The sequence below is a fragment of the Xenopus laevis genome, chromosome 2L (assembly GCF_017654675.1).
Source record: "Xenopus laevis strain J_2021 chromosome 2L, Xenopus_laevis_v10.1, whole genome shotgun sequence".
Lineage (NCBI taxonomy): Eukaryota > Metazoa > Chordata > Amphibia > Anura > Pipidae > Xenopus > Xenopus laevis.
The window spans coordinates 12,246,198-12,262,254 of record NC_054373.1 but is presented as its reverse complement, the minus strand read 5'-3'; the positions used below and the strand labels follow the sequence as shown (position 1 = coordinate 12,262,254).

The following is a 16,057-nucleotide window of genomic DNA, read 5'->3' as shown; positions in this document are numbered from 1 at the left end:
GGCGTCACAGATCCAGGCTGGAGGGAAGCAAGGATTAATCCCCCAGCACTGGGAAACAGCAGCCCAGTTGGAAATTGATAGATATCAAGGCATTACAGATGAGCAAGACTTTAATCCCGTAATCCTATTAGAGTCTGATTCATTAAACAGTAGCCAGTAATTTGCTGCACAGTAACCTAATAGCTAACCTACACGGGATGGGGTTATTAGCACAGGCTTTCCTATATGCTTCTAGAGCAGGACAGTGAACTACAACTCCCAGCATGCCACACCCTGAGAATTTCACTTCCACTGATTGCAGGTGTAGGGAATCAGGAATGGACATAATTACAATGTGACACAAATTGCTCATAATGCGCGAGCGAGTGACACAACATGGCTGCTTGCTCCAGGAGCTCCCTCCCGGGGCGGGTAGCATAGCGCTGCCGCTGGTGGGGTCATTTTTTTTAAAAAAAAGACTACTGATATCCCCAAACGGAATGCGGGCTCTATTAGCCCACATTTTAACCCAACAGGTGCCCTTTAAGTACATCACATTGTATTATTTTGTCTTACAGCTTCGGTTAAAGGATCCCTTTAAAGGGGTTGTTTACCTTTAAATTAACTTTTAGTATAATGTAGAGAGTGATATTCTGATATTGACAAGTTTTACCCACCAACTTAAAGATTCCTTCTAACACTTTCCCCATTGCTTGGACACTTGCTCCACCCTTACTTTTTCCCACCCATTTTCCACCCTCTCCCTATAAACTATTGTGAATAAAGTAGCACCTTAAAGGGATTCTTCACCTTGGAGTTAACTTTTAGTATGACTTTGAGAGTGATATTCTGAGACAATTTGCAATTGGTTTTCCTTTTTTATTATTTGACTTATTTAGCTTTTTATTCAGCAGCTCCACAGTTTACAATTTCCGCAATCTGGTTGCTAGGGTCAAAGTTACCCTAGCAACCATGCGCTGCTATGAATAAGAGACTGGAATATGAATAGGAGAGGCTTGAATTTAAAGATGAGTAATAAAAAGTAGCAATAACTATAAATGTGTAGCCTTACAGAGCATTTGAGTTTAGATGGGGTCAGTGACCCCCATTTGAAAGATGGAAAGTGTCAGAAGAAGAAGGTAAATAATTAAAAAACTATTAAAAAAAGAAAAAATGAAGGCCAATTGAAAGGTTGCTTAGAATTGGCTGTTCTTAAAGTTAGAACACCGCTTTAATATCCCGCAATAAGAGATGTGGTTGTATATGGTCAGACGCTGGTCGTTACTGCAAAAATTAAAGTGCTTTTATTCTGAACACGACATGTTTCGAGCAGAGCTCTTTCTCAAGTGTTACACCTGCGTCTCACCATTTATTACCACATCTCTTATTGCTGATTACTGGCTTCAATGGACGGAAGCAGTCGTTAATAGGTCGAATTTACTGAATCCACTTCCTCATTTTGACCCTTTAATATTCCATAAGAATCTTGTATCCCTGAAGCCCAGCCCTCTGACTGAGTCTGTGACACAGTCTCTAATATGTCTGCCATCTTGTCCTTCCAGAGTATGAAATAGAGCGGTCGTTCTTCCTACGGATGAAGTGTGTCCTTGCCAAAAGGAATGCGGGACTGACATGTAGTGGATACAAGGTGAGGGATCGTTTCTTGCTTTACAACGTGATTTTATTTTAATAAATCCAGTTTATAAGCACTATTAATCTTACATTATTTTCTTTACATTGGACCCAATAGCAGGATCGCATGACTTATTATCAGCACACTGATTCCTCACAATCCAATGATCTGCCATATTGCTTGTCATGAATTTATTTTATTAATATTTCAGTGAACTGGGATTCTTTTTTAAACTGCTGCTTGTCTAAATGGCAGATATATGAATGGTGAGAGGGTTGAATTCAGGGATGCCTGAAACTTTTGCAGCAATGCCATTGTCCATGGCTATTAGAAGAAGATTTTTCTATGCTATAAGTTTTCACTGCAGGCTCCACCTAGTGGATTAAAGAGACATTTACTTAATACTTACTAATAAATACAAATGATGTGAATAATATGTAATAGCATAGAGATGAAAATAATATACCATACCTCCCAACTGTCCCTTTTTCGCAGGGACAGTCCCTCTTTTGACAGCTCAACCCGCAGTCCCTCATTTGTACTGGAAAGTCCCTCTTTTCTATGCACTGAACAGCCAGAAAAAGAAACAAAGTTTCTCACTTAATTGGCTTTTAGCAGAGAGCCCGGAACAGCTAACAGGTGCAAATAAGATACTTTGTAACAATTTTGAGACACAAAAACACAGTTTAGATATGGAGAAATATTTTCAAACTTTCATAACCTGCCAAATTTTGTAAAACAAACATGGTAATTAGGGGGTGTGGCCACAGAAAGGGGTGTGGCCAAAAAAATTGCTGCGCTACGTGCGGGATAAAAATTTTTGGCCCTCTTTTTACTTCCAAAATGTTGGGAGGTATGATATACAACAAAAAGTAAATAATAATTGAATTATATTACAAATAAACTATAACCTGGAGAATTCCATGTGACGTTATATAACACAGGACTGCCCAGCTTGAGTCTATGGGCCTTATGTGGCCCTTCAAGGTATTTTCATTTATAGCATCATCGTTTTAATTTATTTTGGACCCTCAAACATGTAGTTTGTCAGCTAACTGGCTCAATCTATGGGAGAAGCTGGACAGTGCTGGGTGAGCATAGGGCTCAGAGATCCAAGCACCCCCTTATTTTTAGGGAGTTTTTTGGATTTATACACTGGGTGTAGATGCAGTAGGGGTAGTGGTCGAGGTGTGACAGCCATCCATTGTCTCTGGATAATAATCCCCAAGGGTAGATAGGTTGTGTGTAGAGTTTGCTTGTAGTGATATGTGGGTAGACAAAAGTTTGATCCACACTCAACCCTAACCTGCCTACTTCCAACCCACACCCGACCCTAACCTGCCCATTTCCAACCACACCCAACCCTAACCTGCCCACTTCCAACCCTCACCTGACCCTAACCTGCCCACTTCCAACCCTCACCTGACCCTAACCTGCCCACTTCCAACCTGCACCCGACCCTAACCTGCCCACTTCCAACCCTCACCCGGCACCTCCATTTATAGACCCACGCCCAACCCAGCCTTCTGTTTAATGTATTTTCTATTTTTGTGACAGGTGATTCACTGCAGCGGCTATCTGAAAATAAGGCAGTACATGCTGGACATTTCTCTGTACGACTCCTGCTACCAGATTGTGGGCCTTGTGGCCGTGGGTCAGTCGTTGCCCCCCAGTGCCATCACAGAGATCAAGCTACACAGTAACATGTTCATGTTCAGAGCAAGCCTGGACCTCAAACTCATTTTCTTGGATTCCAGGTAAATAGAGTAATAAAGTCACTAGGTTCCAAGTATCAGAGTATTTAGCTGTTTTCTGTTTGTGGTACCCTGTTAAATAACATATAATACTCACTGCTCGGCTTTTTCATTGCAGAGTGGCTGAATTAACTGGATATGAACCTCAAGACCTTATTGAGAAAACTCTCTACCATCATGTACATGGCTGTGATGCATTCCACCTCCGATTATCTCACCATCTCTGTAAGTGATTCAGTTAAATATTATATCTTTATTCAACATACAGTATACAGGAACCATAACCTTCAAGTTTTCTACCATGGGTTGTCCACTGCAAGTTAGGTTCAATTGTCCCCCCAATTGTCCCGTTTTGGGATGGCCGGGCTCCAGGCTTATGGGAAAATGGGTTGCCTTTTGGGTGGATTGAGGGTATTCTCTGGGTGAAATTAAACATGGTTAGGCCAAACGATGGCAAGGCATAAACTTACCAGATATAGTATAGTCAACTGTTGGGTAGTATGCATATTCCTTTTCATTAAATAAACCTGGGAACACAGATAGAGGATTGGCAGACACCCTACAGCTAGGATCCTAGTGCTTACAGCAATGGATCTAGGGCAAATCCCATAGAGAGCAGCAGAAATGGTCCAATGGTAGTTATATAAATGTTGGGTATGATACCAATATTCTTCATTCATTTGGCTTTCTGTGTTCTTCTTTGGCAGTGCTGGTGAAAGGCCAGGTCACTACCAAATATTACAGGCTGCTCTCCAAGAACGGAGGTTGGGTCTGGGTTCAGAGCTATGCAACCATTGTCCATAACAGCCGTTCCTCAAGACCCCACTGTATAGTGAGTGTGAACTACGTCCTCACGTAAGTACTGAGATCCTTGCAGTGGTTTTATTCAATTTTGTGAAACTCTCTGCCAGGGATTCCCAAACTGTGGCTCTGTAGTCGTATACCTGCATGAGCTAAGGGATCTACAGAGGCTTGTTTTGAACATTCTAATTATCCAGGGGGTCGGCAAAGAAACCATTCAAGCAGTGAGCTAAAGCAGAGAACTAGCATCCTCCTTCGGGATGAACTGGGAGTCTTTTATTTAGGTGGTGGAATAAAATAGAACTCTCATGGCAGCTTACTGAGGGGTAGGGAAGGTAAAATCAAGAAGTGAATCAATGGAAATGGTCCTTTAAGGCTGGGCAGCAACTTTTAACTGACATTCAAACTCCATTGAAAGCCACTGGACGCCCTGTAGAGTTCTTCTAGGATGAGAGTGTGTGACTTGAGACATTCCTCAAATTAGACTTGTGTCTAGGGTAGCACTGAGTTCCCAGTCTCTATTGTTGGCTGAAGGACATCTGTAGAGATTGGTCAAACTCTTGAGAAGTGTTGTCAGATGGATTATTGCAGTTAACCCAGACAGGCAGTCAACTATTATTTCTTGAGGTTTTACTGCTCAATACCCTGACATTTTATAAGCCTCTGCATCCAAAGCTGTACAGAAGCATCCAAGGACTACAAAGCTCAACATTTATTTTAATTTGGCCAAAATGCATCATCATTTTGCAACTTTTAGTGGATTTATATGTTTGTCTTTGGATTCCCTGACAGTGATGTGGAGTACAAAGAGCTACAGCTTTCTTTGGAGCAAGTTACAATATCAAAGGTTCCGTTTTCATGTCGGACCCCAATGACTACCTCCCAGGAAGCCCGCAAGCCCATAAAGGTGAAAAGTGGCAAGGTGAAGTCCAAACCAAGGGCAAATCCATATCCACAGGTAATTGTGCTTATTTAGTGGCATATAGTTTTGCACAGAGGTTAACATTACTGCCTTAGGAACTGGGGTCCCCACCTGGATTCCAACCAGGCTAATGTCTGTGTGGAGTTTGTTCTCCCTGTGTTATTCTGGGTTTTCTCTATATGCTCCAGTTTTCCTGCCCACTGATTTCTATGACAGCATTACTAATTGAATTTATAATTTAAGACTATGCTGCTATAGTCTCTCAGGCTGGCTGCCCAGATTTGCCACCCAGGTTTGCTTGGTAAACCACATCTTCAATTTAGAGAAAAGGATGAAATGACTAACCAATCAGCATTTTTATTATGAATTTATCCTATAATTTGGGAATTTCAGAATCATTTCAGTAGTAGTTACACAAGAGACGCCAATAAGAGTTATCATGTACTGAAAAAAAAGCTCATGAAAAATCGAGGTGAAACTATTCTGATAGTTTATATTCTATGTTGCTTGTTTGTCCTGTTGTCTGGAAGGTTTCCATGCTCTACATTAAAGGAAAAGTAGACCACAAACTGTTTTACACAGCAAATACTATTACAAATGGAATGAATTTAGGCATTTATGTATAAATATACGTTTGGTTAGGTCTCCATTCCAAAATGGTTTAGTTGATACCCATTTCTCCCCTTTTTTCCAGCCATATACATCATTCATTGGTGACAAACTGGATTGTTCCCAATATGGAAGTTGGAAAGGAAGCCCCCCAATACACACTGCCACTAACCAAGAACAGAGCAACCATTCGGAAAACAGTGAACTGTTATACACCCCAACGTACAGTTTGCCATTCCCTTACCACTATGGACACTTCCCTATGGACTCCCATGTACGTAGCAGCGGCAAAAAACAGGTGATGCCCTCTCGATACGGACAGCCGCAGAGCTCCTCCCCTTGTGAAATGGCAAGATTTTTCTTCAGCACCCTACAGACCGGCGGGGAGTGCCACTGGCATTATGCCAATTCAGTTGTTCCAAGCTCTCCTCCCAAAAATATTCATGAACAATCAGTAACTCAAGTCCGGCACAACTTGGCACATAATTATGAAGGTAGGTTGTGTTTATCAGTATTTCCTTGAAGAAATTATAGTCTTTTACTATCACACTAGGTGACTTCCAATGGAAATAAATCACCAAACAAGGGACCGGCTTTGGATAAGGGAGAAAAATGACTGGTTATCTTAGTAGCCTCACCAGTCATTTTGAAAGGGACTGAGACAGCCATTGGCGTCTCAGTCCCTTTCAAAATGACTGGTGAGGCTATTAAGATAACCAGCACACAAAGACTTTCCTTGGTATTGATCCTCCAATGGAAAAAGACTTCAAGTAAGATGTTACTTGGCAGAAACAAAAGCTCTTGTTGACTCCAAGTTCTGTTTGATTCATATTCCTGTGCAACCCCTCAGTGTGGACTAAAAAGGGAGCTTTTGACCCCAAGGGCCACTTTCTTTATCCTGGGGGGAAAGAGGGAATGTTTCCTTCCAATTAATGCAGAAGTACATTAGGTCAGTCTGATTATTGCCTGAGATGTGATCCATGGCATTTTCTGAGCTTCATCACTGTGATGTCCATGACAGACCATAGAGATTCCCTTTGTAATTAAATACTGAAGCAAACCTACATGCAGTAGGAATATCAGGGCTGGGAGACCTAGTAAGTAAGGCTGACTAGGGCACCATAGATTGAGGAGGTCACAGGGGTACAGCAATTATCAAATATCTGCCCTATTTAGATCTTTCCGTGTCCTGCAGTCTAATATTTCCAAGGGTTGTCAAAAATTTTAAGAATTCTGATTGGGCCACGTGACTAGAAGTCATGTGGTCTGCTGAACACTAACAAATAACAGTTCTATGAAAACATTATATAGACATGCAGCCCCAAGACATATAACAAAATAATGTTCCCATTTGGCATACCTCTCAACTCTCCTGTTTTTCGTGGGGCAGTCCTGATTTTGACAGCTCAGTCCACAGTCCCGGGTTTCTCACTGAAAATGTCCAGATTTTTTCTTTGATCTCCTGTACTGAAAAAATTATATGCTAATGTGTTTTCTGTTTAAAGCAGGTCTCCCAACTTTCTCTAATAAAATTTTTGTTTCTATTTCATGGCTTGGATGTTAACAGCAACCAAAAAATTCAGTGCATTAGACAGTCCGCCTGATGGATTTACAGACTGTTCCATGCCAAGATACAGTGCCAGGTATAAAGATGAACTCTACCACTCGTCTCCAATGAAAACAAATAAATCTGAGAACCGGGCAGCACCACCATACCATGGCGTGAAAGAAGAAAATAAGCTGTCTTTCAGCAGGTACCAGCAGGAGAAAACATTTGCCAACGAAAAGCACTTTTCCAACTCTCTCAGTAACTCAGTCCTGCAGAAATCCGAATGTCTCCATGCAAAGACTATTGGGCAGTTCAGCCATATCCTTCCAAGGCCTGTGGTATATGAGCAGACGAGACGGCTTTGCATGAAAGAACCTAGGCATGGCTATCCTAATTTTCATCACTCAGGTTATAACGAACTAGAAAACGATAGAACAAACTCAAGATTTGCCCATCACAATTCAGAACATGAGCACTTCAAGCCTGGTGGGCAAGTTCCATATGTCCCTCTTAATTATCATCATGTCTTATCCAAACATGGAACTTACCCAACATCACCATGTACAGGAACTGAACATGGCACAGAACATTATGGGTATGGTTCTGAAGAGGTAAATGCTTTTGTTTACAAAAACCAGAGTCCGTCATCGATCTCTTCTCCAGAAACCCACCGGGAAACATCAGTTCCACATTATATTGGGACTTCAGTAATTATAACCAACGGAAGGTGATATTAGGACTTTGTATAATCTTATTTGTTAATAAAATGAAGTCTGCAATCATTTACGCCAAAGGATGAGGAAAAATGGTGACCAGTTCTTACAGAGTCTAGCAGAAAGGTCTTGATAGGAGAGACATGCACTAGTTCTTGGCAAACCATGTGTAACAGACAACTATAAGGTCTAGCTAGCTTGCCAATAAGTCATCGATGTAGACCATGTAAGAAGTCATATCCCACATTAATTATACAGAGGAAACCTATTTAGAGCCACCTACTTTCTGAAATCCTCTATAATGTTGATCAAATTATGGAACAAGACTTCTGATGGTATTAGCAAGCTCTTGATAACCATGCTGCAAGTCCCGTTCACATTTCTACAGCAGCATCATCATCAAACAGAGAGGCCATAATGAAATGTATTCTGGCATCTAGATAAGAATGGTTCCAAATAGGTGTTAGAGTGAGAAATAAATCTAAAGTAATGGAAGTTTCAATGTTTATCATTTGGTGAGGAGGGCGGACAATTAGGGCCATCATTTAAGAGAAGGCATGCCACCTTAACTGAGAAATAAATCCAGAAAGCTCTCTTGCTATTGCTGAACTCTCTGAAAGGCTTTAGGGTACCTAAAGTTAAGGTGAACCAACAATGGAAATATTTCATAAATATCAATGGTTCAAGCCCATCACTAATATAATTACCCCAGAATCATAAGAGAACTTTAATTAAGTCTTGAGACCCCCCAAAACCAACTCCTATGAATTCTTCTACGAGAAACTGTACAGAAGTGTTATACATGGAATGTGCATGGGCCAAATCCAATTCTTGGTTTATCACGTGAAAACTCATGGATGAGATTTAATTCCAGGAGAAAACAAACTGTTCTAATTCATTTCCAATTTTTCCCCCTCAACCTCAATAGAGTTTTCACGTGATAAAAAATATGTTTTTCTGGATTGAATTGTATCTCAAATTGAATCTTGTCCATTACTTTTCACATTATAAACCCTTTGCTCAATGAATAGAATCTGGCCCTATGTGTTCTAGGGTTATTATATATTAAATTGGCGCTTCATTTATCTTGCCAAGTCTTTTGGGCTTTGGAGCTGTATTTATACTACCATGTGTTGTGTAGTATAGATGACATTATGCTACAAGTACTGAGGATATTATTCATTATATTGACCTCCTTTATCCTGCCGTGAGTTCTGGGGCATTACACATGTAATTTGCCCTCGAAAACTATAAAAAAAAAATGTATAACTAGAAAGTATGTATAGTTTCATCCCCAAACATAAAAATGACCCGCCACCTATGCATAGAATTATATTTCCATATTAGAATTGGCAATCGTAGCAGTGATCACGGGTCTCATTTATTAAAAGGATTATTGGGATGGTGGCATAATAAAATGGCATTTACTTGTACCTGAAAACAATCTGTAATATGTAAAGTAGAGCTGGTTTGGAACAACAGTTGACTTCTAAAAAATCTTGCTGTTGCTGTTTGTATTTGAATAGGCAAATGTATTTCCTTCCTTTCTGTCCAAAACGGAGCTTGACCACAAGCTCAAGCCCTGGTTTTCTTCTCAGGTCAGCAAGTCTGGGAATTGTAAAATCAGGATTTCAGTTGGCAACTTTGAGTTAAACTATGCACAGTTAGTGGGTGATCAACACAACAATGACCTAATGCTTACAGAGACGTACGAAAAATAGACTTCGATCCCACAAACGTTGGCATTATGCAGCTGCTACGGTGGTCAAGTCCTCAATAAAACATGACTTTTTGCATATATGAATAAATCCAACTGAGGGCACCAGCCTGGATCTCTTATATACATGTGTCCTCTGTGTTTTCTTATACAATGCTCATACATATTCTCTCTCTCCAATCACTGAATATACTTGCAATTTCTCAAATAAATACACGTCCCTCCTACTGCTAATGAAGAAAGGAGGTTCAGGCTAAGTATTGGGAAGGGGGTTGTTACAGTGAGAGCTGTGAAGATGTGGAATTGTCTCCCTGAATCAGTGGTACAGGCTGATACATTAGATAGGTATAAGAAGGGGTTGGATGGTGTTTAGCAAGTGAGGGAATACAGGGATATGGGAGATAGCTCATAGTCCAAGTTGATCCAGGGACTGGTCCGATTGCCATTTTGGAGTCAGGAAGGAATTTTTCCCCCTCTGAGGCAAATTGGAGAAGCTTCAAATGGGTTTTTTTTGCCTTCCTCTGGATCAACTGGCACTTAGGTTATAGACATAAAAGCTTGAACTTTATGGGCGTGAGTCTTTTTTAACCTTACTTACTATGGTACTATGTTTCTATGAACCATACAGTAATTAACATTGGAAATTACTAGTTATAATCACACACATAGATGTATATATTCTATATATATATATATATATATATATATATATATATATATATATATATATATCTATATATATACCCTTAGTTAGTAAATGATAAAATCTCTTTACAGGAAATACAAAACGAAAACAGCCAACTGAAGTAAAATATAGTCCAGATCGAACTATTTCTAACTTGTAATACTAAGGTACTGACCGAGGGCAGCCCTCAAGAGAAAATAACTACAACGGACTATCCACAGTCAGATCCACTCATTTGTTTATCATAAGAGAGGATTTTTGCTTAAATTGGGCATCCAAGTAAAGGGCCAATAAAGGATGATCATGTGTTTTGGCCACCAACCCAAGCAAACCAAGTGTGGTTCTTGCTCGACGGGTTTTCCAGTCTTTCTGATCAATATTTCTACATAAGCCATGACCATGTACTCTTTAGGGTTGTTAGCACTTTGGCCTCATACACTGGCAATAAAAATGACACCATACATTAAACGCCTCCCCCCAGTAAATAAGCTGTTCAATATCTGAGAAATTGATTCTTTAAGTCAAATATAGACAAGCCAATTTGTGTCAAAATGATTGTATCCACTAAAGCAGAATTCAGCCCTACAAAGTAGCAAGGTGGTGTTATATCCCACTGGTTACATGGACTTTAGTCCACGCGGGCCAAATGGAATCATATAGGGATTCAGATTAGGGAATCTTCATTAAAGAAACAAAAACATTCCTTTAGCCCTTGGGGAAAGGAGTGTCTGGACCGGGTTACTCTTAATAAAGTGAAACAATGCATTCAGTAAATACATTTTTATCATGAAAGACAGGACCTTGGATCCAGCCCAGGAGTAAGCGTGCAGAAGAATGACGGCGCATTCTGTGGTCAGGAAAGAATTACGGACACATCCCATGATTACTGACAGGTTTCTGGAGCTAAAATCATAATTCCAGCTGGAGCTTTACATTTCCTTTGCTTTGAACGTGTTCAGGTAGCAAATATTCGTCATAAACTAAACAGTAATGCCAAATTTACCTTTAAGAAAAAATAATATTGTATTTTCTAGATGCCTCTGTAATTGGGAAATGTAGGGCTGATGCTCTTTGGAGGACTATGGCAAAGTCACCTGCTTATATATAGTTAAATAGAGGCACAACGCTCAGGAAGAGGCTCCAACAAATCCCAAATTTAGATAATGAGAACAACATTTTTTTTACAACACTTTGAGAAGGTTCTCGTAAGATTCCCAGCTTTGTGGAAACTGATCCAACAATTATTTGGTAAGTCAGTTTAATCAATCCAATAAATATTGGTTAATATTGATATTTATTATGGTCCGAGTCTTCAGAATTGTTATATTCAGATTCATATAAAAGGACTAAACTGGCCTTTCAAATACCACAGCAAATGGCCAATGTTAATTTTTTTTTGGATAAGTTTCTTCCAGTTAATGAAATACCATAAATATGACAATATTTGATATTTGTTAAATGAACGGCTTCTGGTCACTATTAGACTGATTTGAACCAATTCATTCTGAATTGGTTACAATCAATTCTAAATCTAGCGCAACTGGATTCGGTGTTTAGGGTGATAAATCTCAAAATTGTTATGGATCAATTGATTTAAGTGGATTCAGTTTTAATAGATGATAGCTAAGTGACAGAACAAGCACATTTTAAGGTGAGAGCTGCAAGAAAATAAACCTGCTACCATATTTACCCGATTCTTACTGAAACAAAAGGGGGCTATTTGTGGCATTTTGAAGTAAGCAGAGATTTTTTGTAAATCACTACTTGAGCCATGGTTAAAAGATATCTGGTTTTCATATATTTCTATTTTGTGTTGGTATCAGACAATATTTGTTTGATCTCCAAGTTAAAATCAAGTCAGTTGTGTTTTTGGGCTGCTTAAAAAATATGGTGCTTAAAGGGCCAAAAATCTTCTGTTTTGCCCTTGAAGTGTTACAAAAAGCAGCTGTCACAAACATTTTAGCAAAAAATTTTTTAAAAAAATCAGGACGAGCCCAAAAGTGCATTTGGAAATTTGACGGCAAACAATTAGTTGCACTGCAGTAAATGTGAAGAATTCAGACACATCTTAGGATCTAAAAGTCGCCTGACATGTCCGCGCTTCGTTTATTTTGATTTAGGAAAGGGAAATTCATTGATGATGTTTCTTCCTTTTTAGTTCCAAAACAGCAACATTTAAAGGGCTGGTTCTCTCTCTCTCTCTATATATATATATATATAGTTCAAGAGGACCCGCACTCCTTGGTTAGTGAACCAAAAATATTTTTATTTTTCAAACTTGTGCATCCAACGTTTCAACCCACATTAGGGCCTTTATCAAGGATAAAGGCCCTAATGTGGGTCGAAACGTTATCAAGGATAAAGGCCCTAATGAGATCAAGCAAAGGGAAGTTTTATTTGTCAACGTTTCGGTCCAGTCTGGACCTTTCTCAAGAGTCTTGAGAAAGGTCCAGACTGGACCGAAACGTTGACAAATAAAACTTCCCTTTGCTTGTTCTCATTAGGAAGTCCTGGAGTGCGTCATTCCTTGGAATACGACTATATATATATATATGTATATATATATATATATATATGTATATATATATATGTATATATATATATATATATGTATATATATATATATATATGTATATATATATATGTATATATATATATATATATATATATATATATATATATATATATATATATATATATAAGGTAACTCTGCCATACAGCTTGACATTGTAAAATCAGAACAATCTGTTTTCGATCTATAGAAAAGCAAATATAACATTGACTGGAAAGCAACACGGCAGCTCCAACTCATTTATATGAATCTAAACATTCCGAGAAGGACTATTCTGCGTGCATAGTAAACCTAGACCTTTATATTTTATTTCCTTCAATTATAAACTCCAGATTTATATTACGCAATATCAAGGAAATGTATTACAGTCGTATCTTTAAAGGCAGACGTTATAGCTTTTGGCTTTTAAAGGGTATATTAGCATCCTGCAGTCATTCCTCGTATAAGCAAGGAACAAATGATTTTGATTGTCTGGGAGGACTGGTTTACTGCACACGGCCAGCATCACGGCTACACCAGTCATTGTTTTCCCTGCTTGCATACGGTATTTACTGTGCATCGGCGCGCCTATAAAATCTGTGCATCCATAAAACATCTCTGATTTATACATTCCAAAATCTGAAACAAATGAAGTTTTTTTTTTTATCTTTCATATACAATGAAATTAGTAAATATCTAAGCAGATTGAAATGTGCATGGTTTACATAACTTTCCCCCGGGGCTTATGAAGCCTATTGCTATTCATAACCGATCCTGCAGGGACATTTTAATGGGAGATGTGGAGCAATCATTTTAAGGATCTTGCACAATAGGATATTATATATATATATTTTTTTTTTTTCTTGTGTTTTCTTTTTTATTCTGCTCAGGTTATTTGTGTTAAATAAATAAGGCAAAATGGCCAGTTCTAGCGTAATGAATGTTTCGGCTGAGGCCAAGAAACACAGCTGCTCAGAAGCAGGGAAATAATATGTCTGCCACGACTACAGATACTCTCCCAACAATTTTTCTCTTTTATTCACATTCTCTCATCTATACTTCTCTTTATTCTCCTTTTTGTTCTTATAAAGAAATGGCCATGGTATAAGCATGCAAGGCCAAATGTTTGGTTGAGAAGGCGAGCCCACCGGGTCTTATTCTGGTAGACCGGTAAGCCAGTCCAACTCTTTTTTTAATTTTTTGCATGTTTATGACTTAAAGGGGTTGTTTGCCTTTCAATGAACTTTCAGTATGATGTAGAAAGTGATATTCTGTGAGTATTTGCAATTGGTTTTCATTTTGAAAAGCTGAAAAAAGTCAGAAGAGCAAAGCAAATAATGAAAAAAAAAACCCTATTTAAAATAAATAATGAAAACCAATTGAAATTTTGCTTAGAATTGGCCATTCTTTAACAACATACTTAGGTGGTTATTCATCAAAGGTCACATTTTAGAGTTTTTTTTAGACCTCGGATGAACTCAAATGGTCTCAAATTTAAAGGAACCGTAACATCAAAAAATTAAAGTGTTTTAAAGTAATGCAAATATAACGGAGGGTTGCCCTGCACTGGTAAAACTTTGGTGTTTGCTTAGAAATTATACTATAGTTTATATAAATAAGCTGCTGTGTAGCAATGGGGGCAGCCATTCAAAGATAAGCTCTGTTGATAAACATAATGGTTTTATCTGTTATCCACTATTTAACCTGTGCCATATAGTCTATTTTCTATATTGCACCCATATGTATGGCATTAGCCTTAGGGTATCCATAACTGCCTTGGATTCTTCACTGTCCATGGACACTCAAGGAGATTATTTATCAAAATCCGATTTTTACAGACTTTTTAAAATAAAAAAGGTCAGACCAAACTAGAATCCACAATGTGACCTTATTTATTATTAAAAAAAAAATATCAATTCAATTGGATCGCGTAAGAACTTACTAAAATCGAGCGAAATCCTGAATTATCCGAGTTTTTTCCCAAATCATACAATTAGTTCAAGCTTTTACCAAAAAGCCTGAATTTTTTGGATTTTTGTTGGAGACCACAGAATCTTCCAAATAGGATAGGGACCTCTCCCATTGACTTATATACAACTTCGGCAGGTCTGAGATGCTGGATTTTCGGATTCTGACTTTTTGTTGCAGGATCTTTTATAAATCCCGAAAAAAATGTAGTTTTTTTTATTCCACTAAAAATTTGTATTTTTTTAGTAAAAAAAACTTTTTCGAGTGTTCTCCATTCAGACTTTAACCCCCTCAGCATTGACATATCATTGTAAATATTATATCTCCTCTCACAATAAAACCAGAAGTAAAAGACCAAACACAAAAAGGATACAGAATATTAGCAAATGTTTTACTTTTTGTTTCACTTGTAGATCTTTGTGGCATTAGAATCATAAACACTGATAGGTAGATGCAGTAAATCTTTTCAGGTCTCAAAGTGAAAAACACACCGGTTCAATGAAGGGGTCCAGGTGCACTGCCCTAAACCTTCAGCTGAGGGAGCGGATAACCATTTACAGAAATCGAGCAGGCACTTCTAGGAACCAATCTTCCAAGTAGACTTTTCAGTTAAAAAAGTGTTTATTTATTGAGGAGCACTAGGACACAGCCTAACGCGTTTCATATCAACAGGATACTTAATCATATGATTAAGTATCCTGTTGATACGAAACGCGTTAGGCTGTGTCCTAGTGCTCCTCAATAAATAAATACTTTTTAACTGAAAAGTCTGCTTGGAAGATTGGTTCCTAGAAGTGCCTGCTCAATTTCTATATACGGATTTTGTAGCATAGCAACAGTATTTTGAATGTAGAGATCTGCTATAAATCTGCTGAGTAATCTCTGCCTCTTCCAAAGTGACTAATTTCTCCATACACAAAGGGCAAAGTAATTGTAAAGGTGCCAATACTCTAGAACCATGGTTCTGAATCTACGTCCTACCCCCCCAAAGGTGAGAGGGAAAGGGATAGAGACAAAAACAACAGAAAATAAAAGAACAGAACAGAAAACAGCCTAAAGGAAGAGCAGAAGGAAGGAGAGAGGGGGGGAAAAATATATAATCAAAGTCAAAGAAAGGACATCATGTTAAAAGTGGGAGAGAACTGGAAGGTCCAATTCAATAATAGAGACACAAAA

At 38.5% G+C, this 16,057-nt stretch overlaps 1 protein-coding gene across 1 annotated transcript in view; it reads left to right on the top strand.

Annotated features, from left to right (window-relative positions):
- Positions 1-9,799, top strand: part of sim2.L (SIM bHLH transcription factor 2 L homeolog) — a 55,889-nt gene extending 46,090 nt beyond the window's left edge. The window contains exons 5-11 of the mRNA XM_018245910.2: positions 1,542-1,627; positions 3,170-3,369; positions 3,485-3,591; positions 4,074-4,221; positions 4,960-5,125; positions 5,784-6,192; positions 7,266-9,799. Of these exons, the coding sequence (XP_018101399.1) occupies positions 1,542-1,627; positions 3,170-3,369; positions 3,485-3,591; positions 4,074-4,221; positions 4,960-5,125; positions 5,784-6,192; positions 7,266-7,978 (1,829 nt within the window). The 3' untranslated portion in view covers positions 7,979-9,799. The remainder of the gene's footprint in view (positions 1-1,541; positions 1,628-3,169; positions 3,370-3,484; positions 3,592-4,073; positions 4,222-4,959; positions 5,126-5,783; positions 6,193-7,265) is intronic.
- The last annotated feature ends 6,258 nt before the right edge of the window (positions 9,800-16,057 follow it).